The following is a 25,281-nucleotide window of genomic DNA, read 5'->3' on the forward strand; positions in this document are numbered from 1 at the left end:
AGTTGCTAAGCACACACCTTATCCAATACGTCATGTTGTGGTTTTCACAGTACTAATTTTGACATACAGCGAGTTAACCAGTACTTACATTTAGAAATAAATCTCTGACAAAAATCTATTACTTGATCGAGTGAATTGATTTGGGTAGGGGGCTGCAAAAATATTTGCTGAAATTAGAATGAAACAAATCCATCAAGTTCTGTTCATAACCACCACTAGCCAGATTTACTGGTGTAAAATAATGAATTTCTAACCCATGCACGCAAAAATGCCCCTTTATTTAAATAAAATATGAATTTACCGGTAATAAAATCACAATATTTAAATGTATTTATAACTAGAAATGGCGCGGCAGAGGCCGACGCGTATCCCCACGCCGAATGTTTGACCTAGGTGTGCCCCAGGGTTGGTAATGGGGCCATGCATAGCTGAGATTGACCGTATTGTCATAAGAGAAGTTCATCATCAATTAGAAGTGAATTGGTGTAGAAATGAAGAAGTTATAGTAAAAGGCAATTTTGGGTGGGTGTGACATATGTGGGCAGGGCGCCCCAGGGTTGGTAATTGTGCCATGCATAGTTGAGATTGACCGTATTGTCATAAGAGAAGTTCAGTATCAATTTGAAGTGAATCGGTGTAGAAATGAAGAAATTATAGTAAAAGGCAATTTTGGGCGGGTGTGGTCTATGTGGGCGGGGCCCCAGGGTTGGTAATGGGGCCATGCATAGTTGAGATTGACCGTATTGTCATAAGAGAGGTTCAGTATCAATTTGAAGTGAATCGGTGTAGAAATGAAGAAATTATAGTAAAAGGCAATTTTGGGTGGGTGTGGTCTATGTGGGCGGGGCGCCCCAGGGTTGGTAATGGGACCATGCATAGTTGAGATTGACTGTATTGTCATAAGAGAAGTTCAATATCAATTTGAAGTGAATCGGTGTAGAAATGAAGAAATTATAGTAAAGGCAATTTTGGGTGGGTGTGGTCTATGTGGGCGGGGCCCCAGGGTTGGTTATGGGGCCATGCATAGTTGAGATTGACCCTAATGTCATAAGAGAAGTTCAGTATCAATTTGAAGTGAATCTGTGTAGAAATGAAAAAATTATAGTAAATGGAATTTTTTGGTGGGTGTGGCCTATGTGGGCGGGCGCCCCAGGGTTGGGATTGGGGCCATGCATAGTTGAGATTGACCCTAATGTCATAACAAAAGTTCAGTATCAATTTGAAGTGAATCCGTGTAGAAATGAAAAAATTATAGTAAATGGAAATTTTTGGTGGGTGTGGCCTATGTGGGCGGGGCGCCCCAGGGTTGGGAATGGGGCCATGCATGGTTGAGATTGACCGTATTGTCATAAGAGAGGTCCAGTATCAATTTGAAGTGAATCGGTGTAGAAATAAAGAAGTAAATGTAAAATAACCTAAAAAAATGAGTGAAAATTTCTGACGCGGCCCCACCCCAACCGCTATAACTTTTGACCCAGGGGTCAGATCAAAATTCCAAATAGTGCAGGGTCGCACATATGCTCATAGCTACCATGTGTGTAAGTTTCAAGGTTCTAGTGCTTTTAGTGTAGGAGGAGATAGTGGCCAGGACGGACGGACGGACAGACGGATGGATGGACGGACGGCGGAGATAACCACAATATCCCCACCTTTTTTTCAAAAAGCGTGGGGATAAATATGGCATGAAATACTGTTAATGTGTAAAAGTAAACGATAAAAGATGCACAGTTTGGACATAAGTAATATGACGAGATAACAACGGTTACATTACAAGAACCAACAATTTCAGGGCACTGATTCATTTTACGCATATAAAATGTGGTTACTGGGGTATATATAATTTTCAACCTGGTTTTTAGTGCCGGTTTCTAATACCAGAATTCTGCCCATTGACTAGATGCACAGACCATATTCCCAAATATTGTTTATTCCACCCAATTCCAAGGAATCGTCAATTCTCCATCCTTCATTAATGTGTAATATGTCGACACTTTGAGCTTCGTGCCTTGCAGTAAAGGGTTCAGCTGTCTTTGACTGTCCAGTAAGCGTTGGCAGCATTCTGTCATTTGTTTCGGAGTTATTGCATCATCGCGGCTGATTTCTGAGACGTTAAGTTGCCCTCTGCATTGGTCAAGAATTTGATTCATGTAGAAGGTATGACTGAAATTAGAAGGAAAAAAAGAGAATTCTTTTGAATCTATATATTTCTATGATTGTCAAGCGTTTTGTCTCACTTAAAAAACTATTTTAGTCGTATCAAACAACATTCTTTGATTATGTCTTTAAGAAATGCACATGTATATTTAATATGATATGTGTGCAAGATGTTAAAATTTTATTGTTATTACACTATTATCTAAAAAACAAACAAATTCGATTCATTTTGCTTAATGATTGTTTGTTAGACACTTAAATCCACCCAAATTAATGTCCAATCAATAACAATTCTTACTGTCAGAGTATTTTGGATTGTAAAGTAACCTGTTGTGAGCCTTAACTATGGAAGACTACAAAATGCCTTAACCCTCTCTCGCTCAGAAGGAAAGTGAAAATGGCTATATGAAACCAGCATAAAACCAGAACAGCCTGCGAGTAACTCGCAGTCTGTTCAGATTAAATGGTGTTTTATGCTCATCAGTATTTAAGGGTTGAAAATGAATCATGGTCTTCAATTTAATTTGATTTTCTAAGGGACCATTAACGCACCAAAGTGGGTTTATGAGAGGTTATGGGTTAAAACTGAAACTCACAATTTGGCATCTATGAGGAAGGTGGCGGCCTGATCCTTGTTCTCGGCTATGAATTTCAACATTAAGGAGCCAGGAATGGAGGCAGGAATGAGGAACTGTCCCTCATTGGACAGGGCAAGGGGGCCTGACTCACTGCAATCAATGGGAACACTGATACAATCAACACTATTTGAATCGCGTTCTGAGAAAACTGGGTTTAATGCATGCGCGTAAAGTGTTGTCGCAGATAAGCCTGTGGAGTCCGCACAGGGGCGACACTTTTCGCCTTTACTGGACTTACATGTAGAAGAGACTTCCTCTAAACGAAAAATACCATAAAAGCGGAAAGTGTCGTCCCTGAATAGCCTGTGCGGACTGCACAGGCTAATCTGGGATGACACTTTACGCACATTCATTAAGCCCTGTTTTCTCAGAATGCGTCTCATTTAAACAAGACTATAATTTTTAGTCCTCAAAAAAGGGCTTGAAAGTAAACAAGAGGGCCTGGAAGGCCCAAAGTCGCTCACCTGAGATTCAATGGAACTGACCTGTTCTGTGCAGCCCAAGATGTCATAAGAACAAAATGTTCTTACTTACTTTCATGACTAGTGAACACCCTGGCAGCCACATTATTCAACAGACAAGAACCATTTTCATACACGCCCAAGATATCATTTAAACAAATATATTCTGACAAAGTTTCATGAAGATTCATGAAGCCATATAAGGAAAAATGCCCAGCCACCTGGTGGCTATGTTTTTCAAGCAACTGGAACCATTTTCAAACTTGTCCAAGATATCATTGGGACAAATCTTATGACAATGTTTCATGATGATCAGACAAAAAATATAGTTTCTAGAGTATAAACAAGGTTTTACTATAGTTATTTAAGGAAAAATGCCACGCCCCCTTGGCGGCCATGTTTTTCCACCAACCGGAACCATTTTCGAACTCGTCTAAGATATCATTGGGACAATTCGTCTTACCAAGTTTCATGAAGATCGGAAAATAAATGTGGCCTCTAGAGTGTTAACAAGGTTTTACTATAGCCATATTAGGAACAAGAGATGTGTTCGTCAGAAACACAATGCCCCCTATTGCGCCGCTTTGAAATATTTATTTTTTTTACCTTTGACCTTGAAGGATGACCTTGACCTTGAACTACCACCACTCAAAAATGTGCAGTTTCATGAGGACGCCACTATGATTAAAACAAAACATTTTGACCTTTGACCTTGAAGGATGACCTTGACCTTGAACTTCCACCACTCAAAATGTGAAGCTTCATGAGAACGCCGCTTTGAAATTCTTATTAGAGCCAACACTTTGATTAAAGTTATGAGCATTTTACCATGCTAAATCCTTGAAATGCACTAAGGGACCCCGTGACCTAGTTTTTGATCAGGCATGACCCATATCGCACTCGACCTAGATATTGTCTAGATACAACTTCTAACCAAGTTTGGTAAAGATCGGATGAAAAGTATTTGAAATAGAGAGCAGACACGAAAAGTGTGACACACAGACAGACAGACTGACAGACAGACTGACAGACGGACAGTGCGAAAACTATATACCGTAATAACTCTATGTTTTCGGACACTCTAAGTTTTCGGACACCCCCTTTTTTAGCAAAAATAATTATTTTTCATGACTTAATTTTCGGACACACGATTTTTCGTCCATTATTTATGTCTCTAAGTTTTCGGACAGAATATTTTACAGCGCTATTTTACCAAATTTCGGTCCTGTTTTCGATATATAATTACACTTTGATCATGGGGTTTTACAACCAGATTAACATCATAAAACATGGAAGGTGCATGCCTGAGGGCAACGGACCATTACATTGCGTTATAAGGTAAATAACCTTGTAAACCGGTATTAAACAATGGTTTCGCCCGATAGCATAAGCATTATGACACTTACCAGGGGCAGTACCGATTAACAGTTTAATTATCTACCGCAATGGTCCTACCCCTTCTAAGTAAAATAACTGTGACAAATACAAAAAACGCTTCAAAGTGTGATGCACCCTATTGCAAGTTTAACGAACAATGGAAGGTGTTAGAAAACAACTACCGGTATCTGAAATGAACTAACAAATAATTCATAGTTTGCTTTTTTGCGTTAATTACATGTTCATACTAGCGAGTATCGGTACGTCACATTCTCATCTTTGAACTCGTGCGTCAAAGTACAACCTTGTAGTAACTTTCTGTCAAATAAATTAAGCATTTAAAATTATCTCAAATGCAGTGCAAATATATATAACTGTAATTTATACTATACGGCATGGTATTTTACAAGCGCATGCGATTACCGGTAGTAGTTGATACAATTGACGCTATTTTCGGACACTTCAATTTTCGACTCTAAGTTTTCGGACACCTGCATTTTGTGAATATTTTTCGTATCTATGTTTTCGGACACGAAAAAAATTAATTATTTTTAAGTGTCCGAAAACATAGAGTAATTACGGTACCCCCTTTTCTTCAAAAGGGGGCATAAAAATGCCCCCCCCCCTGGTGGCCATGTTTTTCAACCAACCGGCATCATTTTTTAACTCCTCCAAGATATTATTGGGATGAATCTTTTGACCATGTTTCATGAAGATCCAACAATAAATGTGGCCTCTAGAGTGTTAACAAGATTTTACTATAGTCATATATAGCCATATGAAGAAAAATGCCCTGCCACTTGGCAGCCATGTTTTTCAAGCAAACGTAACCATTTTGTAACTCATACAAGACATCATTGAGACCAATCTTCTGACCAAATTTCATCAAGATTGGACAATAAATGTGGCCTCTAGAGTTTAAATAAGGCAAATTGTGATGCCGCACAACACACGACGCACAATGGACAAAAAAGTGATCACAAAAGCTCACCAATAGCACATTGTGCTCAGGTGAGCTAAAAAGCACAAATAAACACATTCAGCTACACTCAACAGGACCCAAACAAACTAGTTAACACAAATGATTTACTCATATCCTATGCTGTGGGAATGAAGGAAGTAAATGATTTGTTTACACATAATACATTAAATTTTAAAATAAAATTAATAAAATAAATAAAATTAATAAAATAAAATAAATTAAATTTTAAAATAAAATCCCCAATAAGTAGCATGGAATCATGTACTTATTAACACTAAGATGAAATTCTATATACATTCTGTCTCCAAATTATTTCACTTATGTCAATGACCTGTGAAATGTATCCAAATAATAGTGCAACAACCAATCAGGACTTATACTAATCAAAATACCCATTATATGGCTACTTCTTTGATTTTTTGGATTCCTTTCACTCATTTTGACTTATTTGACAATGTGTGAAAAGTGCACACAATTTGTAATGTTTCATTATTAATGGTAATGAAATATGTTATGTAGAGCAGTTAACTAATCTAGTCAATGACCAACATAATAGCAATGCAATCTGATTAAAAACAGCCTAGGCTAGTGTTGAGTATTGAGCAAATGTAAACAAGTGGTCTTAACAACTTGACCACATGACCAGTATCATGTGTTAACCACACACGGAAGTCAGGTATGTAACAGACCATAATTCCTCTCCAACTTTAGCCACTTGCCAATATAATGACCAGTGTCAGATGGGCTTGTGATATATAGAGAAAACTGCCCCACCCCCTGGCGGCCATGTTTTTCCACCCATCATGACTATTTACGAACTCATCCGAGATATCTATAAAATTTATGTTTAGAAAAAAATTATGATGATTAGGCAAAAAATGTGACTTCTAGTGTTCACAAGCTTTTTTACTATATAAATATAAGGAAAATGACCCCCCCCCCCTGGCGGCCATGCTTTTTTACCGATACGAATCATTTTCGAACTCAACCGTCATATCCAGACAACAGGGCCTGAAAGGCCCAAAGTCACTCACCTGAGATAACAAGATGTTATAGGGACAAATCTTCTGACCAAGTTTCACGAAGATCGGAAAATAAATGTGGCCTCTAAAGTGTTAACAAGGTTTTACTGTAGCCATATAAGGAAAAATGTACCGCCCCCTGGCAGCCATATTTTTTAACCAACCAGTATCATTTTTGAACTCGTCCAAGATATTATCGGGATGAATCTTCTCACCAAGTTTCATGAAGATCGGACAGTAAATGTGGCCTCTAGAGTGTTAACAAGATTTTACTAAAGCCATATAAGGAAAAATGCCCCACCCCTTGGAAGCCATTTTTTTCAAGCAAACATAATTATTTTCGAACTCATCCAAGATATCATTCAGACCAATCTTCTGACCAAATTTCATGGAGATTGGACAATAAATGTGACCTCTAGAGTGTTAACAAGGTTTTACTATAGCCATTTAAGGAAAATAGCCCCGCCCCCGTGGTGGCCATGTTTTTCAACCAACCGGCATCATTTTTGAACTTGTCCAAGATATTATTGGGATGAATCTTCTGACCAAGTTTCATGAAGATCGGACTATAAATGTGGCCTCTAGAGTGTTAACAAGATTTTACTATAGCCTTACAAAGCCATATAAGGAAAAATGCCCCGCCCCTTTGCGGCCATGTTTTTCAAGCAAACGTAACCATTTTCAAACTCATCCAAGATATCATTGAGACCAATCTTCTGACCAAATTTCATCAAGATTGGACAATAAATGTGGCCTCTAGAGTGTTAACAAGGTTTTACTATAGCCATATAAGGAAAAATGCCCCGCCCCCTGGCGGCCATGTTTTTCAACCAACCAGCATCATTTTCGAACTCATCCAAGATATTATTGGGATGAATCTTCTGACCAAGTTTCATGAAGATTGGACAATAAATGTGGCCTCTTGAGTGTTAACAAGATTTTACTATAGCCATATTTGGAAAAATGCCCCGCCCCTTTGCTGCCATGTTTTTCAAGCAAAGGTTACCATTTTTGAACTCATCCAAGATTTCAGTGGGACAAATCTTCTGAGCAAGTTTTATGAAGATCGGAAAATAAATGTGGCCTCTAGAGTGTTAACAAGGTTTTGCTATTATATAGCCATATAAGGAAAATGCCCCGCCCCCTGGCGGCCATGTTTTTCAACCAAACGACACCATTTTCGAACTCGTCCAAGATATCATTGGGATGAATCTTCTGACCATGTTTTATGAGGATCGGAAATAAATGTGGCCTCTAGAGTGTTAACAAGATTTTGCTAAAGCCATATAAGGAAAAATGCCCCGCCCCTTGGAAGCCATGTTTTTCAAGCAAACGTAACCATTTTCGAACTCATCCAAGATATCATTGAAACCAATCTTATGATCAAATTTCATGAAGATTGGACAATAAATGTGGCCTCTAGAGAGTGAACAAGGCAAATGTTGACGTCGCACAACGCACGACGGACGACAGACAAAAGGTGATCACAAAAGCTCACCAATTTAGAAGGATGGCAGAGTCCACTAGGCATAAATGGGTTACACTTTGGATCGCTTGTTACCCACCATTCGACGACCAAGACGAGATGCGAAAGGTCCTGCAGACCCAGCTCCTGCCCAACCAGGTCCTGGCACCGTCGCAGGGAGTTGAGCATGCGATTGAGGAGCACCTCGTACGATTGTGCCATCACAAACTCACGCTTCTGACGCCGCACTATCTGGACATGATTGAGCAGTGCCGACAACTCTTGCTCCATGCGCGGGAACCGCTCAATCATGGGATCGTAGGCGTGCACACAACGCAGTTGCTGTATATATAATAGACAAAAATGAATAATAAATTGCAATGTATAGGATTTTGAAAGATGTAAAAAGATATAGATAGATAATAGGGAATGCGTTTTATTCTCTAGTGCCACTTTTAACTGGGAAAATACAGTTAATCCATTGTGCTTTAACAAGATTTAATTTAAAGTCTACAAAAACAAGGGCTGTTTGTAAAACATGCATGCCCCCCATATGGGCTGTCCGTTGTAGTGGCAGCCATTGTGTGAATACGATTTTTGTCACTGTGACCTTGACCTTTGACCCAGTGACCTGAAAATCAATAGGGGTCATCTGCGAGTCACGATCAATGTACCTATGAAGTGTCATGATCCTAGACATAAGCGTTCTTGAGTTATCATCCGGAAACCATTTTAGTATTTCGGGTCACCGTGACCTTGACCTTTGACCTAGTGACCTCAAAATCAATAGGGGTCATCTGCAAGTCATGATCAATCTACCCATGAAGTTTCATGATCCTAGGCGTATGCGTTCTTGAGTTATCATCCGGAAACCATTTTACTATTTCGGGTCACCGTGACCTTGACCTTTGACCTAGTGACCTCAAAATCGATAGGGGTCAGCTGCGAGTCATGATCAATCTACCCATGAATTGTCATGATCCTAGGCATATGCGTTCTTGAGTTATCATCCAGAAACCATTTTACTATTTTGGGTCACCGTGACCTTGACCTTTGACCTAGTGACCTCAAAATCAATAGGGGTCATCTGCGAGTCATGATCAGTCTACCCATGAAGTTTCATGATCCTAGGCGTATGCATTCTTGAGTTATCATCCGGAAACCATTTTACTATTTCGGGTCACCGTGACCTTGACCTTTTACCTAGTGACCTGAAAATCAATGATGTCATCTGCAAGTCATGATCAATGTACCTATGAAGTTTCATGATCCTAGGCCCAAGCGTTCTTGAGTTATCTTCTGACAACCACCTGGTGGACGGACGGACCGACCTACCGACCGACCTACCGACCAACTGACCGACATGAGCAAAGCAATATACCCCCTCTTCTTCGAAGGGGGGCATAAAAACCACAAATGTTTGAGAACAACCCTTTTCCTCATCACTCACTCTATAACGCTGATCAAAATTTGAAGTGTTTTCAGGAGGGAGTTTCTATAGTAGGTTGGTTTTATTTTCAATTCTATACAATAGTACAGCGATTTTTTTGCCCAATTGGGAAAAGTACCGGTTCCAGCCCAATTGGGAAAATGGTGCCCGAAAAAATCCTGAAAGTGGGAAAATTCGCGTGGTGAAGTCTTTATATTGGGAATTTGGTGTACCGTAAATCTGCGAATATAATACACACTTTTTTACCTGCCGAATTTTTCTTCAAGTAGGGGATGCGTATTATATATGAGTTTAGAGCAGAACAAAATTTTTCCTGTGAAAATTTTCAACTTAATCGTTGTTGTTCGCTGCGTGACAACCATTTTGAACTACACCATTACATTAAAAAGGGGGCAACAGGACTTGCGCTGTCGTTCGTCATTTTTGCCATTTGCGAAAATGTTGAGCATTTGGCTCAATAAAAATCTTATTTGCGAAAATCTAGTAATATTTCGTTGAAAACATCCGCCATTTATATAGGACTGGTTTTCTATATTTGTCTCTTTGTTTCAATGAAAGTGTTCGCAATTCAAACAGTAAACAAAACCTGGTCTGTACTCGATTATGAGAAATCACTCGATCTTATTGTTATTGAAGTGCACATGGTAGCTGGCCAATCAACATTGAGCTGGCTTACACATGACATGACGTTGTTGAACGAAACGGGAGAACGGGAGGAGTTATCGGATAATATTCGGTCATTCACGGGCAGACACTGTATACTTTGAATACACAGTTAATATCGTCGTCTGCCTACAAAATAGCGACCGGACCCTAAGTTGTATAACGAGATTAGCAAATGAAAAAAACAACAACGTGACAATACCTGTTAATAAATATTTATAAGCTGACCACTTTTATCATTCTTCCAAATATTTACCATATCTAAAGTATAGAGTGGTAATTAAAGAATTAGTTCTATGACGCTAATATTACACCTTTATGCCGATTGCCGAATTAAATTGAAAGGTGATAATTAATTTGTGTTTTACTCCCAAATTATTCTAAATAACAGCGGCATATTTTAATTAAAGGGATTCGAGAAAAACACAAGCGGTTTAATTTTATTGTAAGTTTAATAAAAGTATCGAGTCTGTAACACTTCGGAAGAGTGATTCATCTAGACTACTATAAAAACAGAAGTAACCACTTTGTCTACTTATTATTTTATTATTATTATAATTATTATCATCCTGAATATTGTCAAATGGAATTAAATGTTTAAAAACAAACAATCAGCGTCTCTGTTTCTTTCTTTTGCAATTATGACTGCTTGACCAGGGTGTCAGCAGGTGGCCCGTGTGTTATCGGTAACAATCAACGGTAATATAAACAATAAACAGAGATATATATTATGCAACTGTCATGACAACAGCACGATAACACATCGCAATCAATAACCGGGGTATTACTGTGAAACAGATGGTTGATAACCTCAAATTGATTTGCTATTTTCACAACACAATAATATATTGACCCATTTTTTCGGAAATGTCCGATTTCGGACACTGATTTTTCAGTGCGTATTTTACTAGGAATTTCAATTTTTACCAAATAAATTTCGAAAAAACTCGGGGGTGCATATTATATAAGAGGGCGTATTATATTAGCAGATTTAGGGTATTTGATTTTTTTGCTCCAAAATACTTTGAAATTGATAACTAAAAGTTGTCATGTTGTAAATGTTATATTTACCTAGGTTTAAGCCATAGAGCTTCATATATTCATATATAATAACTTTTTTAAGTAATTTTTTTAAAACCTTCAATTGGGAATTTTTATGACAGCTATTGAGAAATTTGAGGTGCAATAACTTAAGTACGGGTAACCAAAATGCAGTACCTGCATCCACTCTGTAGCCACATCTTCGCTGCCAAGTACCACCTCACCATGGAGATTGATGCCTGTATTGTTACCAAACACCAAGTGACGACCTGAAAAACAACAGTAGCAGTATATTTTTTCGTCCAAATCCTGAGAACACTTTGTGAGTAGGAAGTGAACCCAGCACCTCCTGATTGTTAAGCCTTCCAATATCCATACATGCTATGCAACTGTGACCTTGTTTAGACTCAAATTATCAATAAATGTGAAAGATATCACCACAAATGAAGTAATTAAAAACAAGGGCTGTTTGTAAAACATGCATGCCCCCCATATGGGCTCTCCGTTGTAGTGACAGCCATTGTGTGAATATGTTTTTTGTCACTGTGACCTTGACCTTTGACCTAGTGACCTGAAAATCAATAGGGGTCATCTGCCAGTCATGATCGATGTACCTATGAAGTGTCATGATCCTAGACATAAGCGTTCTTGAGTTATCATCCGGAAACCATTTTACTATTTCGGGTCACCATGACCTTGACCTAGTGACCTTAAAATTGATAGGGGTCATCTGCGAGTCATGATCAATCTACCTATCAAATTTCATGATCCTAGGAATAAGCGTTCTTCAGTTATCATCCAGAAACCATGTTACTATTTCGGGTCACCGTGACCTTGACCTTTGACCTAGTGACCTGAAAATCAATAGGGGTCATCTGCGAGTCATGATCAATGTACCTATGAAGTTTCATGATCCTAGGCATAAGCTTTCTTGAGTTATCATCTGGAAACCATTTTACTAATTCGGGTCACAAAAACCTTGACCTTTGACCTAGTGATCTCAAAATCAATAAGGGTCATCTGCGAGTCATGATCAATGCACCTATGAAGTTTCATGATCGTAGCCATAAGCGTTATGTTATCATCCGGAAACCATCTTATTATTTCGGGTCACTGTGACCTTGACCTTTAATATAGTGACCTGAAAATCAATAGGGGTCAACTGCGAGTCATGATCAATCTACCTATCAAGTTTCATGATCCTAGGCATGGCTTTCTTGAGTTATCATCCGGAAACCATTTTACTATTTCGGGTCATCATGACCTTGACCTTTGACCTAGTGACATGAAAATCAATAGGGGTCATCTGCGAGTCCTGATCAATCTACCTATCAAGTTTCATGATCCTAGGCATAAACGTTCTTGAGTTATCATCTGGAAACCATTTTACTATTTCGTGTCACCATGACCTTGACCTCAAAATCAATAGGGGTCATCTGCGAGTCATGATTAATGTACCTATGAAGTTTCATGATCCTAGGCCCAAGCGTTCTTGAGTTAACATCCGGAAACCACCTGGTGGACGAACCAACAGACCGACCGACATGTGCAAAGCAATATACCCCCTCTTCTTCGCAGGGGGGCATAAAAAACTATTAAAACTATGATGTCCTGTAAAGAGGTGGGCTTTTTAATATAATAATTGCTATTTTGCATGTCTGACCGTATAAAGCTGTTAATGACTTTGGTGTATGAATAATTGAGGTACATGTATTTAATTCTGACAATTATCACCACTTACATTTAAATTAAATGTGGTCATACAATTTTTTGGAACACAAGAACAATACATGTTAATGCCAGAATGTATGGGAAGTTTTTGTTAATATTTTTTTCTATATATATAATTTATATAATGATACATTTTATTTTAATTATGATATTTTAGAATGTAAATTAAATTATTCAATGAAATACAATACAATACAATACTGAGAACAAGAACATTATTTGCTTGGTGATGACAATACTAGGCAAAATCGTAGATTAAACCAGTTTCTACCAGCTTTTTTCCTTCCACAGTAAGGACTGCAGTTAAAACCAGTTTCTACCAGCTTTTTTCCTTCCACAGTAATGACTGTAGTTGAAACCAGTTTCTACCAGCTTTTTTCCTTCCACAGTAAGGGAGTTGAAACCAGTTTATACCAGCTTTGTTCCTTCCACAGTAAGGGCTTTTTAAATATTTCATACTCTAAAAAAAATGTTTTCGAAACCTTGCTGTTTTCTGCTAAAACTGAGCACCTAAGATTTTCCAATATCTCACCTCCTACAAAAAGGACCTTATCCGATTGGCTTAGAGCCGTCACATACCCATGGTGTATTTTCCATACAACCCGAGTTATTTCCATACACCCTGAGTAATCGAGTAGTCGGTTGAGATGTACTAGTACTGTGAAATCATTTATTTTCGCCAGCACAAAATTTCTTCATTTTTATAAAAGTGAAGTTTTCATCAGCACTTAAATTCGCCAATTCCTGACTAAAAAAAATGCTTCAGTCAATATCCGATTTGTTTGTCCGAAATATATCGCAATTGTAAAAAATCGTAGTGGGGAAAGAGGGAGGACACTTGAGAGTCACTTGCAGGAAGTGAGGCCTATTTGTCACATGTCAATATACTAGTCTTTTCAGGGGCGGATCCAGGATTTCTGGTTAGGGGAGGGGGGGCGGTATATTGAGAGATTTGCTGGGGGTCCAGGTGGCCGCTAGGCCCCCTGGTGGGTTCAGGGCAAAGCCCTGCTAGGGGGTCCAGGGGGGAAAAGGCCCCCGGAAGCTACAGAATTTAAATAATTTTGAAGGCTTTGACAACCACTTCTCGAACATGTCACGCCTTATATACATACTTTCATCAAAGTACCTTCTTATAATGCCAAAAAAAGTGCATAGTTGATAGTTTTGAGGGTCCAGGGGGGGGCAAAGCCCCCCGGAAGCTCCAAGATTTTAGTGATTTTGAAGGCTTTGGCAAGTTTAAATAGGTGATTTAGATCTAGTTAAAGGGTGAAACATCCAATGAATGGACTTAACTTTGACGATTTTAGGGGGGCGTACGCCGCATCCGCCCCCCTGGAGCCGCCTATGCTTTTGTTATCAGGTGATCAGTAATTTGCCTCCATTAGCGTATCATTATTATGATTAGCGGATCAGTGGGAACAAATAGCCGTTAACAAGTGTTTGAAACCCGGGTTTGAAAAAAATGGAGCCAGTTGCCAATTGGTCCTTTTAATTTATTATCATGGCAAAACTAATAACAATCTTACCTTTATCGGCGCAAATCAGAGAAGGTGCGAAGATTATTGGTTAAAATTAGTGTTAGCAAACTGTTTGGTCAGTTTTCAATAAAGTTTCAAGAGTTTTGCATCGTAAATATTTAATCACTAAGTACAATAATTTTCGGAAGTGTAAAATTAACAGTGCATTAGGGAACTTGTAAAAGATGTCAATGATTAAAAAGATCGATAGCCATAAAATGAAACACAAGCTATTTTTAAACCTTTATTGTAGTTAAACGCAAACAACTAAACACAAATCAAAATGTTCTGTATTTATTTGTAATCAATGCAGAGAATGTATATGGTAAGTATTTTTTAAATTTTGTTTATTGTCTTTGATCCGGATCTAATCCGGTGCGTGGAGGCTGTATAATCTTCTGGAACAACACTGAAAAACACAATACACACAGTAATAAAGTTTTTAACAATTAGCGCTTATCATAACAATTCTACCTAAACGAAGTAAACGCAGTCGATACAGCTGTACTGCTTTCGCGTTTTAGAGCAATGTCACGTGTCAGTTAAGTACACTGTGTAATCTACACCCTTTTGTGTCAAAACCGGATTTATCTTGATTACGTAACAGACAGAGTATGTATGCGTGGATTACTTTGGATTTTAGTGCCTCATGCCTTTGGTAATTCAGTCTTAATTTGTTCAGATATGGGACATAATTGTTCGTTAGGATCTTGAATTCGTCAATCGGTCGACTGACGAAATATACGAAAATTAATGCCTGACGATATATAATGGTTTCACAGTAATCGTTACACAGTTAGTAACTGCTGGTGTATGGGATCAGACTAATATTCCCATGCAATGACACAGATTACCCCAAAATAGTATAAAAAAGTCCTGCATACCTTGCAGAGTATTCCTCATCTTGTCGACCTGTGTCTCGCACAGCTTGTTAAATGTTCTCAGACATGCGATGTAGTGCCGGTGGCCCCAGATGTTCTCCCAGCGTACTGAAGCCACCCCTACCTGCGACACGAGGCGCGTGCATAGCCTGTCAATCTCCTCTTGTGCCGCCAGACTCGCCTCGAAATACCTCTTTACCCTCGCCTCGTTCTCCTTTAGCCAACGACTGCAGCCACATACAAATGTAGTCATGATTTTATGGGAAGTCTTGGACATTTTTAGTTCAGTATTTGAAAGAGAAATTGACTTAACTATTATCAGTTTAATTATATTATTTTATCCTTTCCTGTTATTGATAATTGTCACCGTTAAGTTACCCGTTTCCCACTTAGATACGTTTTTTCACGCATTTGTCGTCCCTTAAAAAGTTATATTTAATTTAAGACCTTTTTTTACTAGATTCAAGTTTGAAAGGTTTCAGTTCCAACCCTTAGATACTGATGAACAACAAACAGCATAAAACCTGAACTGACTGCGAGTTACTCGCAGGCTGTTATAGTTTTATGTTGTTTGTGAAAGCCATTTTCACTTTGCTTCTTATCAGGAGAAGGGTTGACTTTCACATAAAATAAGTGATGATGTAATTGTTGATTTAAAAAAATATATTTAAACCATTTAAAATGTAAAAAAAAAAACACAAGCAAATTTGTTGAACTGATAATCCCAGCCAAATGAAGTTTGCTTATGGAATGATGCAAATCCCTTGATATATGGTATAATCCTAAAAAAATATTTAAGTATAGGGTAATTGTTTTTATGCATTGCATTTCTCTTCATTGATATACAACCATGAAGTTTCATGTTGAAATATTGTAGCAAATCTGAGATATGGCCTTGAAAGTTCCATAATACAAAACAGCGCAATAATTCTTATTTAAGACAGTGTAGGGTTATGGTTCTTGTCCATGGCACTTTTCCTCATTGATATTTATACATCCATGAAGTTTCATGCTGATATCCCTCCGCCTTTGGGGGAGGATAATAAATGCAGAGGATAATAAATACCCAAGAGCATAAAATGAACAGAAAATTCGTTGGTTTTGGTAGATTTCAATTTAAAACCACAAATGATCATCCACTTCTGAAAATATGAATTTCTCTGATCACTCATGAAATAAAATAAACAAGAGATTGCCAAGAAATTTTGTCCCATACCGGTGAAACCCCACCATTGTCAGTATTTTTTTTATATATTTGTTGCCATAGCAACCAGAATTCTTGAAGTAGGATCAAATGAAATGACGTGCATAATCTCCATATTGCCATCTATCCATATTTCAAGTTTCATGATAAAATATAACGAACTTTAAAAGTTATCGCAGGATCCAGAAAAGTGTGACAGGCAGACTGACTGACAGACAGACAGAGCACAAACCATAAGTCCCCTCCGGTTTCACCGGTAGGGCACAATAATCTACCACAGCCAAAACAAGTTCTCTATTTACTAGCCACCAAACCACCTTCAAGATCTTTTTTTCTCATTGACACCATGTGTTTTTCCTGGTTGAAGTCCAGATATACCAGAAGAATAGAAATACCAGAGAAAAATAAGAGATATAATGAGTGGGGTGTAAACAGTCTGTCAATTTCATTTTGTGCTTCAAATATTTCTTCACCCTTGCCTTATTCCATATAGCCACTGAGTGGAGTCATAAAGAAAATTAACCCTTTCAGTGCGGGAACCGAATTTTGAAGGCCTTTGCAAACAGTTTGGATCCTGATGAGACGCCACGAAACGTGGCGTCTCATCAGGATCCAAACTGTTTGCTATTCTGATAGTATTCTTTGAAAAAAATCGAAGAAAATGCTAATTTTAGAAATTCAGCAGACGACATTTTAGCAGAAGACAAATTACCCAGCATGCAAAGGGTTAATGATGATTTTGAGTATTTTCAGGATTTTTGCATGTCCTTCATGTTGTTTTTTTTAAAATTAAGTTGAGCCTCATGCCATCATATTTATTTCCAATCCTCACAAATCACCAAAGTGTCTATTGAATGCAATAGATCCTTGAAATTGTAATGACTAAAATATACAGTGTATGTAAGGGTAATCCTTATCTAACACTAAATACAACACATCTATCATCAAATGCTATAAGTAATTATGCGATTTTATAAACAACTCAGGGGAGGTATATACCCTACTTCCTTACTGGGTTCACAAATTTCTTAATGAAAAAATAGTGCACACCGTAATTTCTCTAAGTTTTCTGACACTCTTGATTTTCGGACACACCGTTTTGAGTCAAATTAATAATTTTCGTGATGCTAAATTTTTGCACATACAACATTCTATTTGAACAGAATGCTCCCATGTTGCGCTTATCGGATGTCACCTATATCACGTTTTTTTACAGCCGCATTAAGGTTATAAAACCTTGCAGACCAATACCCTAAGGCGATAGACCATAACATTTACGTTATAAGATAAATATATATGTATACTGTTGATAGACAATGATTTAAAAAAGATTTAAGTAAAACATATGTAGAAGTAATTTGTTCAATTTGGCATGGTATTTTACAAGGACTTGCTATTTGTTGAAACATTTAACCCTTTGCATGCTGGGAAATTTGTGGTCTGCTAAAATGTCGTCTGCAGAATTTCTAAAATTAGCATTTTCTTCGATTTTTTTCAAAGAATACTATCAGAATAGCAAACAGTTTGGATCCTGATGAGACGCCACATTCTGTGGCGTCTCATCTGGATCCAAACTGTTTGCAAAGGCCTTTAAAATTCGGTTCCCGCACTGAAACATTTAAAGGCTATACACATTGCATACCTGTATCAGATCATCAATGCAATATTTCAGAGTGTCTCTTAATTTTTGAACACCTGTATTTTTTACTCTAAATGTCAAGACATCTGTAATTTATTAATATTTTTTGTAACTAAATTTTCCGACACTGGGAAAAAAAAAATTTTTTTAAGTGTCCGAAAACTTGGAGTAATTATGTTTGTACGGAAATCAATAATGAAAAGAAGGAATCAAACCCCTATTACAATACAAATCTATACACAAACTAGAAATGGCGCGGCAGCAGCCAACGCAAATCCCCACTCCGCAGCTATTGACCCAGGGTTCAGATGAAAATTCAAAATAGTGCACTGTTGCACATATGCTCATAGCTACCATGTAAGTTTCAAGGTTCTAGTGCTAATAGTGTAGGAGGAGATAGTGGCCAGGACAGACAGATGGACAGACGGCGGAGATAACTACATAATCCCCCCGCTCCAATTCGGAGTATGGGTATAACAAATCCAAAACCTGAGTGTCCTCTGCACAGGAGGTGGAGGTCGTTCTTGAAAATGAAACCTGGATTCTGTATCGTACACATGTACTTTGCTCCAGTCAGTCTTGCTGTATGCCTTTGTTGTTACTGGTACTGTTTTTACGTAGTCCAACGGAAGGCCACATGCCTCCAAAATGGTAATCACAGTTGTTCGAACATCAGTTGACATCAGGGAAATTTTCACTGTGCGCAAATCTGAAAACATCACTCAAAGACATTGCTTGTACTTACGGTTTTGCTTTAACATCCTGTTAACTATATAATGTTGTTAATATACCACTTTGTAAATATTACATTTATTATTAACCAAACAAAAATTATAAGATTAATAAAAGAATAGTTGTATATATATCAAGAAAATGTTTAGATTTATTTAGGTACAAGATGCATATTTAGTAAACAAAACTCATGAAAAAATTAATTTTAATTCTATGAAAAGCTTTATGAATGCCTCCGTCAACATGGCTTTCTACCAAAGAATCTGCTATCATATTCAATAGCCCTCTCGTCAATATTAATTAAGATAATATTGTCACTACAGATTTTAAAAGTTCTGTTCCTCAAAGATGACATCAAACGCTTAAATTATTAAGTCTGTGACATTTTCAGAGAAAAGCACATTACCAATAAACAATTGATACAGCAATCAGTCAAAATAATAAAACGGTAAATAAATGTACAAGGTACAGGTGTATTACACATAATTTGTTATTGTGACCTTGACCTTGAGGCGTGTGATGCAGATGACATGATGCATTGACATTATGATGATCATTTGTGTCAATTTATTTCAGAATCGCATCATATGCAAAAAAGTTTTGACTGAGCAAGACACTTAAATTCCTACACATAAAAACACACACACATACAAACATATAGGCTAAACATTACATGCCTTTCTGCAAATATTATGGCAAAGGCATTAAAAACACAACAACACATAAGCATATTACTTGTGTTTGCCTGACTGCGTACATAGAAGACAAGATTTACAGGCTGAAGGACAAAAACATATCAGAATATGTATTACTTGTGTTTGCCTGACTGCGTACATAGAAGACAAGATCTACAGGTTGAAGGGTCAGACTGCGGTTGGCCTGCAGGGAGGCCACATACTCGTGCAGCTGCTTCAAAGATTCCTCGTTTACAGACTGAAACACAGTAGAACAGTGGCATACAGAATTAGAACAAGGGCTGTTTTTAAAAACATGCATGCCCCCCATATGGGCTGTCAGTTGTAGTGGCAGCCATTGTGTGAATATGTTTTTTGTCACTGTGACCTTTGACCTACTGAACTGAAAATCAATAGGGGTCATCTGCCAGTCATGATCAATGTACCTATGAAGTTTCATGATCCTAGGCGTAAGCGTTCTTGAGTTATCATCAGAAAACCATTTTACTGTTTCGAGTGACTGTGACCTTGAGCTTTGGCCTAGTGACCTGAAAATCAATAGGGGTCATCTGACAGTCATGATCAATGTACCTATGAAGTTTCATGATCCTAGGCCTAAGCGTTCTTGAGTTATCATCCGGAAACCATCTGGTGGACGGACCGACGGACCGACATGAGCAAAACAATATACCCCCTCTTCTTCGAAGGGGGGCATAAATATGAACTAGAAATGTTAGGTTTCTGACATTCTTGAATTCCTTAAATTCTAGAATACTAGAAACAGACACTGATGCAACCACAGCACTAATTTTGACATCGACAATATAACTACTGGTATATATTATAAAATGTTGACAAAACACAAACTTATTTTGCCAAAAACTAGTAAAAGCCTAAATTCATTTCTTACCAACTATAAACATATTTAAAGGGACCTTTCACATATTTTGGCATGTATTGAAGTTTTTTTATTAAATGCTTTATATTGAAAAAAATTTAATGTAAATTCAGTTAAAAACAAGAAACCGTCGGAGACGGGTGATGCTCCCAAAAGTTTTTTTTTGTCACAATATTGCACTATATATTCAGATAAAAGGAAACGTCTTGAGGGGCATAACTTTGGACAAAATAATACGATGGATGGTTTAGCAACATAAAAATTTCAACTGATAACTCTCTTAATAAATCATCTAACCAGAACCCACTAATAACATGCGCATCTCCTCAAGGTAGTTAAGCTTCCCATAAAGCTTCATTGAATTCCAGTCAGTAGTTGGGGAGAAATAGCCCGGACAAGCATTGCACTATATGTACAGTTAATAGAAAATTTTAAAGGGCCATAACTCTGTGAAAAATCATCTGACCATAACCGGCTGATAATATGCACATCTCCTGTTGGTAGTGAAGCTTCCCATAAAGTTTCATTGCATTCCCGTAATAAGTTGCTGAGAAATAGCTCGGACAAGAATTGCACTATAATGTACAATGGAAAATTTCAAAGGGCCATAACTCTGTGAAAAATCATCCGACGAGAACCGGCTGAAAATATGCACATCTCCTCTTGGTAGTGAAGCTTCCCATAAAGTTTCATTGAATTCCAGTCATTAGTTGCTGAGAAATCGCCCGGACAAGAATTGCACTATATGTACAGTTAATGGAAAATTTCAAAGGGCCATAACTTGGTGAAAAATCATCCGACCAGAACCCCCTGAAAATATGCACATCTCCTCTTGGTAGTGAAGCTTTCCATAAAGTTTCATTGAATTCCGGTCATTAATTGCTGAGAAATAGCCCGGACAAAAATTGTGCACGGATGGACACATGGACGGACGGATGGACGAAGCGGCGACTATATGCTCCCCCCCAAAAAAATTTTTGGGGGAGCATAAAAAAGAATAAAGTTTTAAAAAGCAAAAAAAGTAACCCTCAAATGGGCTCGAACCACTGACCCCTGGAGTTAGTCTATTCCTCAGAATGTAATTAGGTCATCCCGCTAAAAAATTGCACTACAAGTAAAGTTGAGATATAGAGCTCATCTTAATAGGAAATAAATGCTAGTAACTTTCTTAATGATATGGCTGAAAAGTTAGCAGCATTTTAAAAATTGATAATAAATAAAACTAAAGGGTATAAAACAGCTAAATATACTTGTCATGACAATGATGGCATTGGTGTCGTCATATTGAATATCACATGATTATCCCCTCTTGGCTTCAGGCAAATGGGTTAGTGTGAAGTCACTGATGGTAATAATTAATATAAAATCTATCAGTTAGTGCTGCACACAAAAAAGCTCACCTATTTCATAATTATAAAACTTTATTTTCTTTTTCATCAACATACCCTTTCTTTCGGGTGCCTACCAAACAAGTCAGGATGCACAGCAAAGTAGAAGGGCCTAAGGGCTGCAGCTGTTTGACTGTTGTTCAGGTGACGGCATGCTGTGTACAGTACTTGTCTCTTGACAGCAATATATCTGTGATCATAAGGCCTCATTATCACATCTAATCTGGTAAATGGCAGGTGCATGATGCTCAGGCAATTTTGTTTTTAAAGACAGGGTCTTTTGACAACTTTCTAGCACATAGTTGTTTGTCTAAATACACATTTTCTGTATGTATTATGAAAAATATGACTTTCTATTACTAAAAGATGATATAACTATAAGATCTCACTAATTGGAAAACTGTTACAGGTTAAGACTTAGAATATTTAAAATAACATCCAGTGATTTCCACAGGCCATTTAACGGTCCCTCACCGGGGCGCTTGAATTTTGAAATCAAAGTCCGCGGGGTGCCTTAAATTTTGCGATCAGTGTATTTTTGCTGTTACTGCAACTAGCCATTCTTAAGATCAAAGCGTTATCGACTTCGCCGAAAATTTTGAAAGCCGATTTAGGATCCTCTGTCGACTACATCTAACGCTTTACCCAACTAAAGCCCGATTAAGGGCCGAGCATCGCTGTATTCGAAAATCAATATTGGCCAATGAGAGCGTACGCTTTGTATTAGCGACAGCACTTGTAGGCAGGCACTACATGCAGTTAAACCATGCAGACAACTCATGACGTACATGTAATTGCCACAGAAATCTTGGCCCGTTACTTAGAAGACTGATGATGGCTGTAATCCTCGTGGAAGTTGTGCATTTCATGAATAATACTGTCAAAACATTTACTCGACTCGTAAAACCTTTTAACAAATTATTGTTGAATTCATTACGCAACTGTTAATATTTTTTTGAAGTCTCAAATGAGAGTAATTAAATTTGAAATCCGAAACCCACTTCCGAATGTAAATGTTAACTCTATGTTAACAGATTCTTGCTTCAAATAAAAATTCTATCAATAAAAAGGGCCCGAAAAGTATGCAGCATGTACAACGCCGCGTCATGTGCATAGAAAGCGTGGGTGTATTGAGCGTTGTATTAACAAGCACACACCCAGAGCTTCAGATAAGGATTTGTGAAATTAGTAACGGTACTGCCACTGACAGAAAGAAAAGGAGTAACGCTTAAAATCAATTAGTACCTGTACTACCATATCCAAAAATACAGGTAGTACTGTACTACCCATGTTCTTGAATATTGAAGGGTGTTTAACTGAAAATATCATTTGCAAAGTGGATTCTTTGGGGGCACAGAATGCAAAGCAAAAAATATGTTGCCTCCTTGAGCAAAAAATTATACCTATGAACAAGTAAAACTACTTTAGTTTATAAAAAATACTGTATAATTCAAACCTTCATAGGCCCACACTGTGCTTAATTTACAAGGTTTAGCAGCACTACGGCAAATTTCACAATTTAGCCGTAGAATGTCTTATATTTTCTCGGTGACCAGCCAATCATGTGGTTTTCCAATCTTCGATAGTTTTTGTTTGGATCCATTTCCCATCGTGTTTTCTAACGTTTTTAGCCTCCGATGCAATCAAATCGTTTAATATCGGGGCGACAATGTCTATTTCTGGGTTTACAGTTTGAATGTCAGGATGGTTAGACGACCGTATGTAGCCATTATATGACAACAAAGTGTTTTTTTAAACGCTTTCGGTTTAGCCGGCATTCCTTGTGTGCAGACATATTGTTTTTTACGGGTTTATGAGTAACCGGAAATCACGCGACAGAATAGACAATAAAACCTAAACCCAGTCTAGAGCTTTTCATTAATTTAAATTAACAAAAAGCGCCGTTAGGTTCGAGACCAACAAATCACACCGCGCTGATGCGGACGTATCGGTACGGCCAGATTGTTTTCGTAAATGCGTAAAAGGGATAGTAAAGTCGTAATTGTACGTCCAGTTTATAAAAATAAATGCGTAAACCTTCATGAAAAAGCCGTATTTACGGCTGTACGGCCCTTATCTTGAGCTCTGCACACCACGTCAAGCGATTTACGCATATTCAGTGGCAATATTTCATTAAATCTATAAATAGTCACTTATGCCGAAAGTTATTTGATACTTTAGAAAATTGGCAACGTTTGTTGTAAAAGAAATTATTGAGCACTTTGATTGTCAATATTTACCAAAAAGTGATTTTAAAATGGGATTATCGGGTAATGAATAGAAGCTTGAAAAGTAGTAAGTATGCTGTAATAGAGTCGGGTTGATAAGGATGTATTGAATCGTTCAAGTCGGGATTGTACTATCTTTGTGGGAAATTTTTTAAAAAATTATTTAAAAATGTCTTTGACTTTATAGCTGGGGGGTTTTCTTGAAGAGTCATAGCGCACCAAATGACGTCTTTTGACGCTGTTTTTCTTAGAGTTATAATGCACCACAGAATAGACACGTTAAATTAAAAAAAAATCAACGTTGGCAGGGCCAAAAAAACCTTCTTTGCAAGGGGCCTCTTTTTCTTCCTCTTTACCAAAAAGGCCCTTTCCCTTACATAAATTTCTTTAAAATCATGCATTTTTTCTATTTATTTCCAATCTACCTCTATATTTTTCATTCCCCAAAGCCAGAAAATATTGTCTTTTTTCCCGAAAAAAAGGATGTGGCCCTTTCCCCAAAGATGGTGTTTTGGCCCTTGGCAGGGGAACACCCTTCCTGAAGCCACCCCTATAAGCCCCGGGGCGCCTGAAAAAATTCCTGGGGAAAGCACTGAACACCCTTTGATACTTATCATGTGTGCTTAATTCTGATGTTGCATGTCTCCTTTTTCTTAATTGGATTTTACATTGACATGAATCACTGCAAATTATTTGTATTTTAATTCAGTATAATGCTGATAATGTTAATTATGATATTCAAGTGTAGTGTAACCTATTTAAAACTAATAAAGCCTCTAGTAACTTGATGAAAACAAATACAATTTGACCTTTAATGCATTATTATTTTACTCAGATAGCTCAAAAGCAAATTTACAGTTACCTTGAATAAGAAAAAGCCCACATTCCATGTCAATAGATTTAGCTATAACATCGCTTTAATAGAAATGTATTGTGTTTTTCTTAAATATAGGAGTATTTTCTGCGCAAAATTATTCAGATCCTGTAGGTGCTTATCAAATCCTTCGTAAAGTTCCAAGGGGTTCCAAACTAAATATTGACTGGTCTTCTGTTAGTAATACTAAATTAAGGTCGTTAAAGAAAAAGAACAAGTACCAGGATAGTGTTTACGATTTCGTTGGATTCGGATCTTTTGA

General features: G+C 37.6%; 1 protein-coding gene across 1 annotated transcript; it reads right to left on the reverse strand.

Moving 5' to 3' along the window:
* Positions 1-259: 259 nt before the first annotated feature.
* Positions 260-25,150, reverse strand: LOC127874378 (T-cell activation inhibitor, mitochondrial-like). The gene is made up of 9 exons (XM_052418655.1): positions 25,008-25,150; positions 21,975-22,107; positions 19,770-19,890; positions 18,715-18,934; positions 15,386-15,609; positions 11,431-11,522; positions 8,200-8,441; positions 2,751-2,882; positions 260-2,160 (listed from the first exon to the last, which is right to left on the reverse strand). The coding sequence occupies exons 1-9, from the start codon at positions 25,028-25,030 to the stop codon at positions 1,926-1,928; spliced, it is 1,422 nt and encodes a 473-aa protein (XP_052274615.1). The 5' UTR covers positions 25,031-25,150; the 3' UTR covers positions 260-1,925.
* Between the last annotated feature and the right edge of the window lie 131 nt (positions 25,151-25,281).

Source organism: Dreissena polymorpha, chromosome 3, assembly GCF_020536995.1.
Source record: "Dreissena polymorpha isolate Duluth1 chromosome 3, UMN_Dpol_1.0, whole genome shotgun sequence".
NCBI classification, from domain to species: domain Eukaryota; kingdom Metazoa; phylum Mollusca; class Bivalvia; order Myida; family Dreissenidae; genus Dreissena; species Dreissena polymorpha.

Excerpts from the sequence above, each read along its gene's own strand:
- LOC127874378 (XM_052418655.1), bottom strand. The coding sequence starts at position 25,030 with ATGTGGGCTTTTTCTTATTCAAG. Across the intron at positions 19,891-21,974 it reads GTAGGCACCCGAAAGAAAGG|TCTGTAAACGAGGAATCTTT; the intron begins GTATGTTGATGA and ends ACTGTGTTTCAG. Across the intron at positions 15,610-18,714 it reads CCTGTGCAGAGGACACTCAG|TCGTTGGCTAAAGGAGAACG; the intron begins GTTTTGGATTTG and ends ATGTGGCTGCAG.